General features: G+C 46.2%; 1 protein-coding gene across 2 annotated transcripts in view; it reads left to right on the top strand.

Moving 5' to 3' along the window:
- The window catches only part of HK1 (hexokinase 1), a 44,349-nt gene that overhangs the window by 12,335 nt on the left and 16,985 nt on the right, over nt 1-15,029 (top strand). For both annotated transcript variants that reach the window (XM_068196917.1, XM_068196916.1), the window contains 4 exons: nt 1,812-1,974; nt 6,649-6,797; nt 11,506-11,625; nt 14,260-14,355. In XM_068196917.1, coding sequence (XP_068053018.1) covers nt 1,833-1,974; nt 6,649-6,797; nt 11,506-11,625; nt 14,260-14,355 — 507 coding nt within the window. In that variant the 5' untranslated portion in view covers nt 1,812-1,832. The remainder of the gene's footprint in view (nt 1-1,811; nt 1,975-6,648; nt 6,798-11,505; nt 11,626-14,259; nt 14,356-15,029) is intronic.

Raw genomic sequence — 15,029 nt, forward strand, 5'->3', positions numbered from 1 at the left:
CCTTGCTTAGCCAGACTCCAGCCTCTGCATCCATCCCCACGGCGTTTGGGGCTGCAGAGAGGGCACATCCCATCCAGGATTTTATTCTTGGAGTGAAATGATGCCAGTGACTGGCTGTGGTCGTTGCTGTGAAGGGGCTGTCGGCCCATGAGGGCGGCACAGGACACGGCAGGGATGTGGGGATGCTGCCCTGGGGTCTTGCATTTGGCCTGTGTTGCAGAGAACCTGAGCTCAGCTCTTCTACCCTTCAGCTGTACGCCTGCACCATCACGTCACCGGTTCGTGGGGAAAATGCACGGTCTCATTTCATCGTGGTGTTATCAATCATGGTATTGTTCCTCTGCAAGCAACGACATTGAAAAGTTCACAGCTTGTGCAGCCTCTGGCTGTGTCCCCTGTGGTCCAGGCTTGCCTGGCCCCCAGCCCTGGTTGGGGATCAGGCTGGATACTGTGCCCAGCAGCACTCTCCGTGCCTGTCTGTGTGACTAAGTGCTGGGTCATGGCAGGAGGGTGTCTGGCTCAGGGACATAATGTCTTTGGGGAGACCTTGAGCAGGGTGGGCAGGAGTACTTTCTGTATGAGCAATTAGATTGGTGCTGGTTTTATGGTCAGTTTAGGGTTTAATGAGATTTTGATTGCATTTCCTTTGTGAAGGGCATTACTCATCGCTTCCTGTCTCAAAGTCACTGGTATATGGAGCACTTGTGTGCGTACGCTTCGCATAAAGTGTTTTTTTGTGGCCTTGGTCTTGTAAGACCTAAATGCCAGCTTGGAGATGAGCTGCTCTCAGGGCTTCCAGAGCAGCCAAGGAGACACAGGGAGCCTTGGCACAGAGCTGGCCTGGGGTTTAAAATGAGGTGGCTTTTCCAGTTTTGCTGAGGACAGAAAACATGGGCGGGGCTTTATTTTTTGTCTTGCTAAGCTGCAAGCAAAGTGATCCCAAAGGTGTGGCTTCGATCTGAGTGAGCCATTTGTGGAACCAAACTTCCAAGGCAGGTAAAGAAACAAGGCAAGAATAGACTGGCAGCTGAGGTAAAACGGGTGGGAGGTGTGTCTGGCAAGAACCCCTCAAGGCCATGTTGTGTTTTTCAGGCATCAAAGCATCTCTCAGTCTTCCTGACAGTGAAGGTGGTTGTAATATTATGGAAAGCAATTTTGTTGGAAAACTAGAACTGCCTCCTTTTTCCAAGGAGGTAAAGCAAGCTCAAGGGAGAAATCAACAACTTTTAATTTGATGTTTTGTCTTGAGAAGGAAGGTACCATCTGCTCACAGTCACAGACCCTCTGGTCATTTTAGCTTTGGAGTGGGATAGGGAGAATGGTCTGCTACACAAAAATAATTTTCCAGCCTGTGATGTAGCCCCGAAACTACTGTAGCAAGTCCTTCCCAATGTAAGGCTTTAAACACAAAGCACCCCTGACACCCACATCTCCTCTGCTGGGATAAGGTGACAAAAGAGGGATTTTTAGCTCCAGCTGTTTAGCTCATGGACAGTTGGGAGAGCTGAGCAGTGGGGCAAGGGCTGGATGTGGTGGTCTGAGGCTGTGGGCAGATGGTTTTGTGTGGAAGTGAGGAGGCGAAGTGATGTGGGACTGCGTTGTGCTGTGGGAAGACAGTGGGATGGAGCTCACCTCAGGAGGCCTTAGATTTGTACATTCTCCATGACTTTGAGACAGAAGATGAGGCATGGAGCGTGTGGCTGTATCGTCAGCTTGGCCAGAGCCCAGGGGCCATGCTGGGGCTGCACACTTCTCCTTGCAATTAAAGAGAGGGCAGCCCTTCACGCTGGGGTGCTGTGTGTCTCCCCTAGATTGACAAGTACCTCTACGCCATGCGGCTCTCCGACGAAACGCTGCTGGACGTCATGGCTCGCTTCAGGAGGGAGATGAAGAACGGCCTCTCCAGGGATTTCAACCCTACGGCCGCAGTGAAGATGCTTCCCACCTTTGTGAGGTCCATTCCTGACGGTTCAGGTAAGCAGCTGAGTGTTTGTTTTGCAGAGTAAGGATGGTGTGCTTGGTGGAAGCCTGTTGGAAATGCACAATGTCCTACCAAGAGCAAGAGGGATTTACTTCCTGGCAAGCCCAGACAACATTTCAAAGACAGCCTCCCCTCTGTGCGCAGGTCTGTTCCCGCACATGCTGGAAGATTTTGTGATTCCTTGATGCCAGTGGAAGGGCCCTTCCTAGCAGTCAGTTCACTGTCACTCAGTACATTTACTCTGAGACCTGTCTGCCAACAACCAGTACTTCACATAGAATGATTTTGGATTCATGCAGTTCACACTCGTGTGACCTGGAGTCCTAAATACAGTGGCTTTTAGTAATGTACTGTTTTCTTTAACATCTCTTCTCCTTACTTTTTCTCCAGTGGAAGTGTGAACCATTACAGGCTGAATTTGAGTTTTCTGGCATTTATTTTGCATTTTGTAGCTTCCTCTTCCAGACTGTCACGGTGGAAAACTCACAGAACCCGAGGAGGATGTAGGACGTGGCTCCAAAGCTGCTGCTTTGGTGTGCTGAGCTTTTTCCATCTAGATGCAGGACTCGTTTTTTCCATGCCTACTGTACCAGACAAAAGTGGCACAAGCTATCAGACACCAAAAAGGTGTTATGTTGGTAATCGAGACCAAGATTGCCTCTGTCGCTTGTTACTTAAAAATTACTATGGGTTTGTAAAAAATACCATATATAGAGTAGAGTATGTAAATGTATTTATAAACATTATATAATAGTTTTTATTATTTAGTAGTAGCACTGGGTTTCCCTCTCATGTAGCATGAGCTGGTTAACTAGTGTGGTGCCTACCACAGATTAACTAGTTTGGTGGCTACCTGTGTGCAGAAATTGCACAGACTGCATAACAGAGTTATTACCTATTTTGAGGATTTTTTTTTTTTTTAGTTAAAATCGAGAATTTATTGGTGAAAGAACACGAGGCCAGGTGCTTTGTGTAAATTGGTGTTGCTGTCTGGCAGGTGGAATTCTTTGGTAGCTTTGCTTTGCTGTGGCTTTCTACCATCTCAGGCTTTTAGTTGAGATGCGATTTGCTGTCTGAAGAAGACCAAAGGGAGAATGTATTTGAATCCTGTGTTTCCCTTAATTTATCGTTGCTGGCTGTTATGTTGAAATGTTGTGCTGAAATTTGCAGCCTATTGAGAAAGGCAGAAGCTGCCACACACAGCTGGGTCACAGGCAGAGGTTGCATTAAGGGTTTGCACATGAGATGACTTGAGGGCTTTTGTGTGGAATCCCAGCTTTTTACTGGCTCCAAAGCCCCTGTTTTTTTCATAGATCTTTGTTTTGAGTTCATTTGAGTAGTGACTTGTCCCCAGTTCCCTGCCTTGTCAGGCACTGCACGGTATCAAATCTGAGCTGCTTGCAGTGAGTCAAATAATTTAAAAAATTATTCCATCGTACAACCTGGGAAGGCTTAGAGATGGCTCAGGAAAAAGGGGATCTGCACATGGCCAGGACAGGTGTGAGAGCTTGCTGAGCACTGCTGGGACCGAGGAGGAGCCAGAGCAGTGAGCAGCCCTGGTTGTGCGTAGGCATGTCTGTGTGTCAAGGCATTAATTTCAGATTACACACCTACCTAAAAAAGAACCTCGTGTATTGTGTGCAGGGTGCTCAGTTCCTGCTCCTGTGGCCGCCTGGCTCCTGCCAGCCTCTCCAGGCTGGGCACGCTGCTGGCAGTGCTTTGCAGCACGGATTAGAGCAAGGCAGTGCTTCGCCCCCGACAAGCTCTGTAGAACTCAGTGGTGATCTGTACGTGTAGGTGGCTAGAGCCCCTTTGGATAGGTGTTAGAAAAGCAGGCAGAGCCATGCCATTCCCTCCCTGGAAGGGCATGTTCTGAGCTCAGGTATGAGCAATGTTTGCTGCGAGGGGGTGTTGTGGCATTTCTTTCCCTGACTCACCCGTGCGTGCCTGTCACGTCTGGCGCAGCCATGGCATGGATGCAGCCAGGACAGGTGCAGGGCCCCCTTCCCTCTTCCTCCAAAAGGTTCTGGGGGGCCCTCACGGATGTGGCTGTGTTGATGTGCCCAAAGATGGCAAATTCTGCCTTCAGCTGTCCCTCTGTAAAAGCCAGAGGCTGAAAGCCTGCCCTTTTCTCTGGCCTGTCTCTAATTACTGCCTTGTAAGCTCTTTCCTCTGAGTCCAATTATTATTATGGGAGCTGACTATTCAGAAAAATACTGTTGTTTAGTTTCAGATCTGTGCTTGTGTTCTTTTTCAACAAGGAGTTTGTGAGCAATAATTCTAGAGACTCTGGAGGTGTTGATGTTAGCAGTTTTCCCCCCCCCACCCTTCATTCAGAGTTGTTTAATTTACAAAAGCCATGAGGCTTTTCTGTCCCTAGTGCCCAGAATGGTACCTCAAGCTAATTCAAAATGCTTTCAAAGTCCAAATAAATTCACAGCAGGTTTGATTGTGCCTTGGTGTTACAAAGCACAGATTAAATGCTGCTATTTGGGCTTAATTCCTCAAGTACACTAAAAGAAAACTCTAGTTGCATGCAGAAAGCTTTACACTCTAGTTCAGAGATCTTTTAAAGGGTGAAGGATGATTCTTAATAATTTTTTACCTTGCAATGAGCTTGATGGTGCTGGAAATCAAATACCCAAACTTGTTAATTTATTTACAAGGCAGGTATTTCAGAAGTGTAGTGTTTGTTTGAGCTATGCACTTAGGCTTGAAAAAAGGCCATCTGGTCCAGTGTTGATTTTCCCATTAGTTCTTGGAGGTAATGGCTTGCACTCAGCAGATGATAGCCATAAGATAAAGCTTATTTGGGTATTTGGCTTAATGAGAAACTTGTGGTCAGTGTTTGACTTCCAGACTTGCTGTGGTGAAGTGGGTTATGAATTTTTTATGCTGAGCCAAATAAAGGGAACTGCATCTCCAGTTTGTGTATGCTCGTGTTTAAAATGACATTTGTACCGGTGCAAAGCAGGGTTTAAAGCCACGCTGCTCAGAAACAGGTAGGGAAGCACTGCAAGATCTGTCTTTTGGCAAACTCAGTTTGCCCATGACTTGAGCATCACGAAGGACAAGTTGCATTGCAGTGCAGTAAAATTAGGAGGTGTATTAGAAGTTGTGGGCTCCCACTGTAATTTTGCTATGTTTTTCTGTATGGAGTTTATTGTTCTTTGTGGTTTCTCACATGACAGTGTTTTGTTTCCGTATTACACTGCAACCTTGGAGAACCAAAGGGACATTTGCAGTGTATTTTGCCTTTCTTGGTCTGTTTCTGTTAAAGATCCTATCCTGAGGGACACCTTGTGCAGTTCATCAGCTTTGCTGACTGGGATGAAGCTCCCAGAGGTGCGTGGGGTGATGAGGAGAAACAGCTCACTAGGTCAGATTTTAGGAGTTTTGATATGAGATTAGACAGAGTAATCTTAGAGGCAAGTATGGCTCTGGAAATCCTCATGGATAATTTGCATACCTGGAATTTTTGTGACAGTCTGGGGTCAATAGGCTCTGGAGCTGAATGAGTTTGAGGTAACATGTCACAACAGTCTTCCCAGCTGCTAGAGGTGTTTTCCATTTTGAATTTAGACAGAAGTGGAAAAATGGCGATGTTAGGAATCTGAATTCTGAAAGTCACAGCTGATGAGGAAGCAGGATGAGAAAACACTGGGTGCCTTTGCTCTGCTGCCCTCTGAGCAGCCTCGGTGAGCCCGGGGTGCTGTGCACAGACACAAATCCTCACCCTGGTGATTATCTGCAGCGTGGGCACGCACTCCTGTGTGAGAAAGTTGTGCACACTGCTTCCCTAAATGTTATCTTTTTGCAGACTTTGGCAATTGCTGTCTCTGCTCCCACTTTGGTAGGGCATGAGATAGCACGAGAAAGTCAGGCAAATATGTTTACCTTGCTCTCCAGGGGTGCTAAAGGTGTCATTCCTCAGATAGCCAGGCCATGTGCCTGGAGTCTCTGCAGATTGGAGGGTACTGGATTGGCTTCAGCTCTCTCCAGTACAGAGGAGGATGGAGGTACCCCAACTCTTTCCTCCTGGGCAGATATTAAGAGCTCTGTGCATGACATCACAACTTCTGAGTAACTCCTGTACAGGGCTGGTTTTTTAAGCTGACCTTTCTCTGACTTCTCTTATCTGTCTGCAGTTTGCAGTGAATCTCAGCCTTTCTGGACTCGAGATGGGGGGTGGTTCCTACTTTCATTACATCTCTGTGTAATTTGTTGATTTTAGAGCAGCCACCATCCACTGTTATTTGCTAAAATGACACAGGTTTATTTACAGCAAAAGGCTGCTTGTCAGTGGCATCCCTTCATTTTACTGTCTCTGTGTTCAACATCTCTTTTGGCTTTCTCCTGAGATCTTTGCTCTTCCAGCTTCATCGTGAGGTCTGGATACAGAATACCCACTGTTTTGAATTCTTTTTGGGTAAAGCTTCATTGCATTTGCCTGTGTATCAATGGTGGTTGGCATGGCCATTGCACCAACTTGCTGTTAAATTGTAGGGAATCAGATCCATGGAATCAGGTTCACGGAATCAGCCCTGCGGCTGGCACTTCCTTGCTGTAGGGACTGGACATTTGCTTCAGTGCTGCACTTTACCAAGCTTGATGTTTCCCATCCTTGTATATGATTTTTAATCACTTGTGTCTTGTTTTCCACATAGAGAAAGGAGATTTCATTGCACTGGATCTTGGTGGTTCTTACTTCCGAATTCTTCGGGTGAAGGTCTCGCATGAAAAAAAGCAGACGGTGCAGATGGAAAGTGAAATTTACAATACCCCAGAGGACATCATGCATGGGAGTGGAACACGGGTAAGCACCTCTTCCTTGGCACATCTCTCTGAAGATCAGCTGCTTAGATTTTAGACAGCCCCCACAAGGATGAGCTTAGCATTGTAACAGTTGCACCTACAGCATGCAGGCTGCACCTCAGTGTCAGTACTGAAAATGAATGAACAGTGTAACAGAGCATGCACGGGTGCTGCAAGCCTGCTGTCATCATGGGGGAGACTTCTGGATAAGATAGGGAAAAAATGGCTTAGAAATAAAAATTCTGGCTTTTATGGTGAACTTACTTTGCGTTAGTACAAATGGAGAGCAGGAAAACAACTTAGTCTTTGTAAGCAACGAATATGGCCAGCCCTGCAATTGTAGTGTTAGATGAGGGGTAGAAATCCCCATGACAGCCACATCTCTGTGCTGGCAGTCTGAGCAACTCAGCATTCATGAAAAGTACAAGTACATTGAAAAAATTACGGGTAGCTGATAGAATGTTTTGGCACAGCTTCACTTAAGTTTTGTTGAGTAATTGAAAGGTTTATTTTTTTCTTCTTCAGTCTTCTCTGTTCCAAGAGTAGAAAATATTTGTATCCATTCCCTTGGATTTCAAATTGAGTTCTTTGAAAGTTTTTTTTTTTTGATCAGGAAGTGGATTACACTGGCATCTTTGTCTGCATGTCAGCATAAGGCAAAACAAGTAATTTTCATTGTTGGAAACAGCAAGATTTTTGCACTTTTTATTAGAATGAGGTGCTGTTCAGGAGTGTGAGACCTGCAGGAAACTTAAAATTTGTTTCAGAAGAGTAAGCAAAAGAGGAGAAAAAGAAAAATTGTGGGAACAGCCTTTCTACCTTACATATATTTTCTGTAGTCACCTTAATACTTTTATTGTCTGTAATAAGTGCTTTTCATTCTCATGCAGCAGTGAGTGTAAGATGGCACCTATGGCTTGTCAGTAGAACTGATAAAAGCATTGCTGTGATATCTGAACCACAGCAGTAAAATAACCTTCTTGTAAGGACTTTTCCTAGCCTTATGGCTTTGTTTTTGGGCCAAAAGGTCATGCAGTGGCTTTCCCACAGAATGGCTTTGGAGGGAAGCTGAGCTGAGCTGCCTGTGGCTGGCGGAGGCAGGGAAGTTGGGTGGGCTGCTCAGAGGCAGGTTGGCAGCAGGGGTTGCTTGTCCATGGATGGGTGTCAGGAGCTGGAGGCTGACAGGCAGCAGGGCTGTCTGCACACCTCAGAGTCTGTTCTGGGGAGGCAAGGCAGGCTGGCTTTAGGGGATTCTAGATGGAGACATGATAAGGGTGGTAAGGGGAAGCTGGGAAGAGAGACATCTGCTTTCTTTCCATGTCTTTGTCATATCTGTGTTTTAATTTTTCAATATCCAAAGGCCATTTGGCTGTTGGGAAGCAGCAGTGTGGAGCTCAGGCTGATAGGCTTTGTCACGACTTTTAAGCTGAAAGAAAGGAGAGCAAGGCTTCCACTGACCCCATGGGCACAGTATTGAAGTAGCAGGAAAATGAGAGCAGAACTTGGAAGCATTATCAGAATAGCTCTTGGATTTGAAGTTGTTCCATGACACTGTCCAGTGCTTGCTGTGTGCCTTCAGAGAGAAGCATGGGGGATGCCCAGGAGGCAGACAGGCAGCTGATGATTTGGTGCTTATGACTGATGTCTGCACTTGAGGTTTTCTGAAATGTCCGAGCCAGATTTGTGGAATGCTTAGACTGAAGTGCCTGTGCTGGGTAGGCTACTAATGATTTCCAGCAAGCTGTGTCATTAACTTTGCTGAGTTACACTCCTAAAGCTTAGTGCATAATCAGTTTATTGAAAGATTGTGATTTATTGCTTCACATCTCACTAGCATGGTTGGTTTTGGTATTTTCTACTTCATGGCATTCAAACTTCCATTTTTGTCCATCTGTCAGGCATGGGCTCACAGTTTTACCAGTCAGAGACAGTTCTCTATCAAAGTCAAGGGCAAAACTCTGATTGACTTCAGCAGCCAATAGCAGGTCTAAAATTTGTAAGAATCTTGTCCCCTGTGTCAGCTCAGTGAATGGGAATGTGCCTGAGACTTGATTTTGGTGTTGCTTTTTGTGTTCTGCCACCACTGGAAGTAACTTAGGGATTTGTGGCTGTTCTCTGGACCTGACACTGTGGTTTCCTTGCTCCTTAAATCAACCCCATTGAGGGGCTTGGGCCTGAGCTTGGATCTCCAGTTGCTTGTCCAAGTCTCCCGCCTGCCAGCCAAATGCATCATTGTGGACATCTCTTGGAGCCCAGCTTGAGCAGGCAACTTCTTGGTCAGGGGAATTAAGCCTGATCTGTTGCTCAGGGTCTCAGGCTTTATTACCTCGGGTCTATAAATCAGACTGGTCCTTTCCTCTTGGCTGTGGCATTCTCTCTGTCCATGTTTTTGACATATGATAAAATATTTGGCTCACACTGTTCCCTACTGAAATCTGTGAGTTAAAGAAGATTTTGATTTTTTCCTCAGTGCACCTTCCCTACTTTAATGAAAATTTACTGGATCTTTGTAATGTTGCCTCTACTATCCAGTCAGCGTCATCTGGCACTGGTAAGGTTTGGATGTTAATGTGGGCACAGGCACACACAGACGCTGCCTTGAGTCTCCTTAGGAAAAATTTACGAGCATCAGTGGTAGCAAAACTAATAAATGCCTGTCTTTTTTCTGCTTTTGAGCCAGGCTGTCCCTCTGTGGTTTATGAACAACAGTAGCACAGCCAGACTGTGCATCACTGGCTTGACACAGCTCCTGTGGTGTCCACATTATGGCTAAGAGCTACCTGCATTTGCCTGCCCTCCCAGTGTCCTGCTAACTCACATAGGTGGGCTTCAGCAGGTCCTGCCAGGCCTGCGTGGGCAAACACAGCTGGTGCACGGACTTGTTGGAGTCTGTTGGGAATGCCCAGGATTTTTTTGCGTTTGGACTTACAAAGCAGATCCCGTCTTTTCTCTGTGCATTTGTAGTTTGTTGCATGAGAGGGATTTTTGTAACAACATACACAGTCAACATTTCTGCTTCCTGCTCTCTGAACTCCCGAGGGGTTTGAGGTTGGCCCCTGATTTTTGTTTGTAATCCTGGAAGCAGCTGAAAGTTTAGTAGGATTGAGTATTCAGCAAGATACTTTCAGATGGAAAGCATAATCAAAACACCCACTCCTGCTGTTTCTGTGTTCCTACTGGAGAAGTTGCCATATTTTATTACGTAACTGTAGTTCTTTCAATAATTCCTCTGTCCCTCATCTGGACAGCTGAAAATTGTCTTCCAGAAGCGCAGCAGTGTGCATTGCATTCCCAGGTTGTTTTTCTGTGTGGGCTCAAAAAAAAGTCTTTGATTTGCCCAGGGCAATGAATGGCAACATTCTCCCTGGGAAACCACTGTACTTTTCCTTAATCAAATCTGACCTCATTTAAGGCATGAATTTAAGGTGTTCAGTTTAATTGTAACATTACTCACACTGCTTCTTGACCTGTTTGAAGGACAAAATATTCCTATTCATCCTTTGTAATTGCTGCAGTCTGTCTGTAGTACATTCCTGTCTCTCCAAGTCTCTCAATTGTTCTTAATAAAGCTGTGTGGGCTAATTGGAACCAACAGATGTCTTTGTGTACTCCCTCCCAGTTATCCCCAGTCTTCTAGGCAGATTACGTCCTCTCATCCCACCAATGCTGTAGATAGGATTTGTTTTATTTTCTTTGGTTTGGTTTTTTTTTTTTTTTTTTTTTTTTTCAGGGAGTTAAATTTGAGGCACAATTATATCCTGGGGCAGGCAGTGACTTGTTAATAGCTTGCCATCCATCTGTGGTATGGGTCAGTTGAAGGCATGTCTGGCTTTCTGGTGCTGGTAAATACAAATCTGTGTTTTTGTTGCTTCAATTGCTCAGGCTTGATTTCAGCTTTGAGTGTTGCAGTCTACCTGAGAGGCTTTTCAAGTGGCTCAGTGTGAGAGGCCTTTGTGCCTCCCTGGTTCCTGGCCTGGCTGACAGGGACACGTGGTGCCATGGTCACAGGTGCCATCGAGGCGTCTGGGTGGGACTTGGTACCCACAAGCCTGGTGCAGGCTGCCTGCCTAGTTCAACCTTTAAAAAATGCAGAAAACATCCCCATTTTGGGTTGTTTCAGAGAACATGGAAAATATTTAGATGAATCCCTTGGGTTTCCTTTTTGTTTGTTTGTTGTGCGCTTTAGGAATAGATTTGAGATGATGTTCTTTTGGGTGGCTCCTGCAAAGTGCTGGGTTCTCTGGTCCCAGCAAGACTTGAGCGAAGCAGATGTTATCTTCTCTACATCAATGTAAAAGTGCTCAATCTCCTGTGGGACTGGATCCCAAATGTTCTTTTGACTGGCTCCTTCCTGTTATAGAAAGGTTAGAAGAGCATTTTTGTTCTCATCAAAAGTTAAGTGGAAGGGTTACAGCAGGCTTGAGAGCCACGAGCCTCTTGTTTCAGGAAGTGTTTTTATATGGGTGTAAAAGATGCCTGCAGAATTAGATGTGTAAAAGGACAGTGCATTTCATAATGTATTAGTTATTAAGGTGTTAATATATCCTGCCTGAGAGTATTTTCATAGCTATGCCATTTATACATCTTTTAAAATCTGGAGAGCTATTTTCCCCTTTCCCCTCACTCAAAGCAGTTTTCATATGGAGTTTGAAACATTTTCTCCCTGAAGCTGTATCTCTAATCATGGTTGTTTTATATTTTTCTTACAGCTTTTTGATCATGTTGCTGAATGCCTGGGAGACTTTATGGAGAAGCAACAAATCAAAGACAAGAAACTACCAGTCGGGTTTACATTTTCCTTCCCCTGTCGACAATCCAAGCTAGATGAGGTAAGAAGATTTCACAATTTTCTTAGTACACAGAAGAGCTGCCATGTTATTAAAACACTGCCATGAAAGCAGTATCTCAGACAGGTCTCATTTTGGGCATAAATGAGTATTATATTTCACCATCACGCTGTGTTTGTGTTTATGTTTCTGCCTGAAAGAGCTGGGTAACAAAAGAGGAGGAGACAGCTGATGTTTTGTGCTGAGCTCCTCAGTGTTATGGCTTACCCTCTAAACATGGCAGTGGTTTTCCCTGCCTCCTGTGCAGCCTTTTTCCCCTCTCCCCGGGCTGTGGCTGGTGTGACCCAGCCCAGCTGGGTTTTGCTGCCCCTCACAAGTGCACACGGATCCGGGTGCGGGTGTCGGTGCCGAGCAGCGATCCTATCCCCGGCACCGGGGCCACTCAGACTGCTCACCTGGAGCCAGCCTGCTGTGCAAAGGGATGGGGATAACCAGCCCTGTGCCGTGACTGCTGAGATTCCCATGGCAAGGATGCCGTGGTGTTTTCCTGCTCTTGAGTGACTCAGCAGCCTCCCGGTGCAGCATTGCCACGGCAACGGTGTAGCAGTCGCATGCAGGAAAGTTAAATCTACACAAAACGCACGGAGGCTGCCCTCTTAAAGCATGACCTGCTTTTCCAGCTTGCAGGCCTCTAGGTTAGGCTGGTGCAACAGCCCCTCCGATGCTGGTGCTGAGGAGGGCCAGGTGAGGCATGATTTTCATTACATTTCATACTTCTTGGGCAGTGCTGAGCGCTGAACCCAAGGGTGCTGACTAACTCAGGGTCTGACAGCAGTTCAGAGCAGAGAGCTGCCTTTGCCTGTATCAGATCAGATGAGTTGATCTTGGGGCAGCTCTCCCATCTGGCTGTGGCGCAGGGTGAGGCTCAGGCTCCTGACCACGGCAGAGCAGTGCTGGGGGTGTGGTTGTGAACTTGAGGTGCCCTTGGGAAGGTTAGCTTAGCTGCATGATGAAAGGTGCTTGTTTGTGGGCCGGTTTGCTCCAACCAGCTGGGATGGAGTCGTGCTTGTGTGGGGCAGGGGCAGGCAGCACGTGGGGTGCCACGGGGACACCTGAGCAGTGGCAGAGTGGAGCGGGATAGTAACGAGACAAGGGAGGGTGTCTCTTGAAGAGAAAAGCCAACAACAAAAAGAATTATTGACAGTTTTGCTGATGTGTTTTGAGTGTCTGAAAAATATGGTTTTTCTGGATTCTGTGGGCCAGGTTTGTTGTTGGATTGCTGCTTCTGTGAGGCTGTGCTTGCCTGGGTGCTGTTTCCTTGTGCTTGGTGAGCAGAAGGAGGCAAGGTGGTCCCTGTTTGCTCCAAGGGTGATAAGATGGGCACCACATGCTTCGGCCCCACTCAACCCTGCTGCATTCCAGGAGCTCCTTTCTGCTGCCAAGACTTTGCTGGTGAAGGAAAAATTCCTTCCAGCACAGTGGCCAGTCGCGCTGAGAGGAGCTGCTCTTTGCCAGTGTGGTTTGTCCAGTTTCTTATAAAAGTTTTGTGAAAAAAGGTGCCCTTTTTGCCCATGAAAGCTGTGCCAGCAGAGTGGGCTTTGCCCACAGTTTCCCTGCACAGCAGCATGGGGCTTTGCTGGGTTTCTAAATGGTGCCCACGAGGGCAGCACATTGGCAAAACTTACTCTCCTACCCCTCGACTGCAAACTCCGTTTGTGTATCTCCTAGTCTGGAAAGAGCTGCCCTGACCCTCTGTTCCCTGTAGCTGTCTCCGTTTGGAGGGAAAATTTGATTTTTAAGCTGAGATATGGGCAAACATACACCTGGGCAACGGCTGCTTGTGCCTACAGGCTTCAGCTTTTCTGGTTTTTAGCTTCTTGGACTCCTGTTGTGACAGATTTGAACATTGCGGTGGGTATGGAAAGCTGAGCTGGTTTGAGTTGTCTTTCTGTCAGTTGTTTACTGTCAGTACTCTCTTCTTTCTTTTATTATTATTTACCTGTACACAGAATGCTCTGATTCAGCCAGGCATTATGTAAATAGCAAAAAAATCAGTGTAGTCATTACTGTGGGGGATTTGCAGGCTCTTCATGATGGTTTGCAGACAAGGAATTCAATACCAGGATTTCCTTTTTGATCTGTGCTGTAAAGTAGGGACATGCATTGCTACATCTCCAGTATTTTCATTTGCCTCAACCCATAAACATGATCCCACAGTTAAGCAAGCCCAGACAGATGGGACTCCAGGCAGTAAATGTGCAGCAGCCTGATCTCCACTGCAGCTGAATCCTGGACATGCCAACATCATATCCCTGCTCTGTAGTCAGTCCTGTACAGTCAGCTTTTTCTGAAAGCTGTCTATTTCCATGGCCCAAAAGGATTAAATGGTTTTCCAAGAAAAACTGTCGAGGAGTAGCAGGGAGAAGAGTAGGCTGGAAATACAAAATGCAAACTCACCATTTTCTAGCAAGGGAGGGGAAATGAATTTTCCATCTTTATTCTCACTGTAATTAGGCTCTAAGACCACCAGTTGTCTCAGGTTGGGTTGTTAGAGATCATGTGAGAAAAGAGACCTGAAGATTCATTTGAGGTATAAAATCTTGTTTTTAAGGAAAAAACAATAATTGTGTGTCTTATGGTTTCATCCTGTTGAATGCTGCTGTCTTGTTTTATCAGGGTTTTCTGATAACCTGGACGAAGCGCTTCAAAGCGAGCGGAGTGGAGGGAGCAGACGTCGTGAGGCTGCTTAACAAGGCCATCAAGAAACGTGGGGTAAATAGCACTTCTTTTTCTCTTCTAGCTGTATCTGAGCTTTGTCAGGGGCCATTCTTCATGTCACTCACTTGAGCAGGTGGTCTGAGTGGTTGTGGAGCTCTGCTTCCTTGCATGAAAATGCGTGGGTTTGCTGGAAAAATGAAGTGGCGTCAGAGTTGCTGTGTGGAAGCTGTGATGTTCCTCACAGCACAGAGCTGAGTTGCTGTGTCGTGGCTTTTCGCTGGCAACCTGCAGTGATTTTATCACTCTTCAAAAACTGAAGAAGTGCTGTGTGGCGGTGCTGTGGCTTTTCAGTGATACCAACATGTCCCATTCCGGAGAAACTTGTTTCTCGTGGACTGGACTCAGCTCAGTTGTGCACCTGCTGTGTGTGGGAGCAGGAGAGGAGCTGAGCAGAAGAGAAGAGGATTTTAGGCTCAGCGAGCTGCTGCTCCCTGCAGTTTCTCAGTGTTGACTTTATAGAGGGTGAAGGTGACCAGGTTGCTGATTTAAACAAATAAAAAACACACTGAGCGTGAGAGGGAATGAATTTGGGTTTGCGTAATGCTTGCAGCCTGGTCATATGTTGATTACTCAGCATCCAAAAATTCATTGGAAACTGTGAAGTATTTGCTTTCTTTGGGCAGTTGTGGACTCAAGCAAACCTGAATTTTGCCCTCACCAAACAACAT

This window comes from Anomalospiza imberbis, chromosome 8, assembly GCF_031753505.1.
Source record: "Anomalospiza imberbis isolate Cuckoo-Finch-1a 21T00152 chromosome 8, ASM3175350v1, whole genome shotgun sequence".
Lineage (NCBI taxonomy): Eukaryota > Metazoa > Chordata > Aves > Passeriformes > Viduidae > Anomalospiza > Anomalospiza imberbis.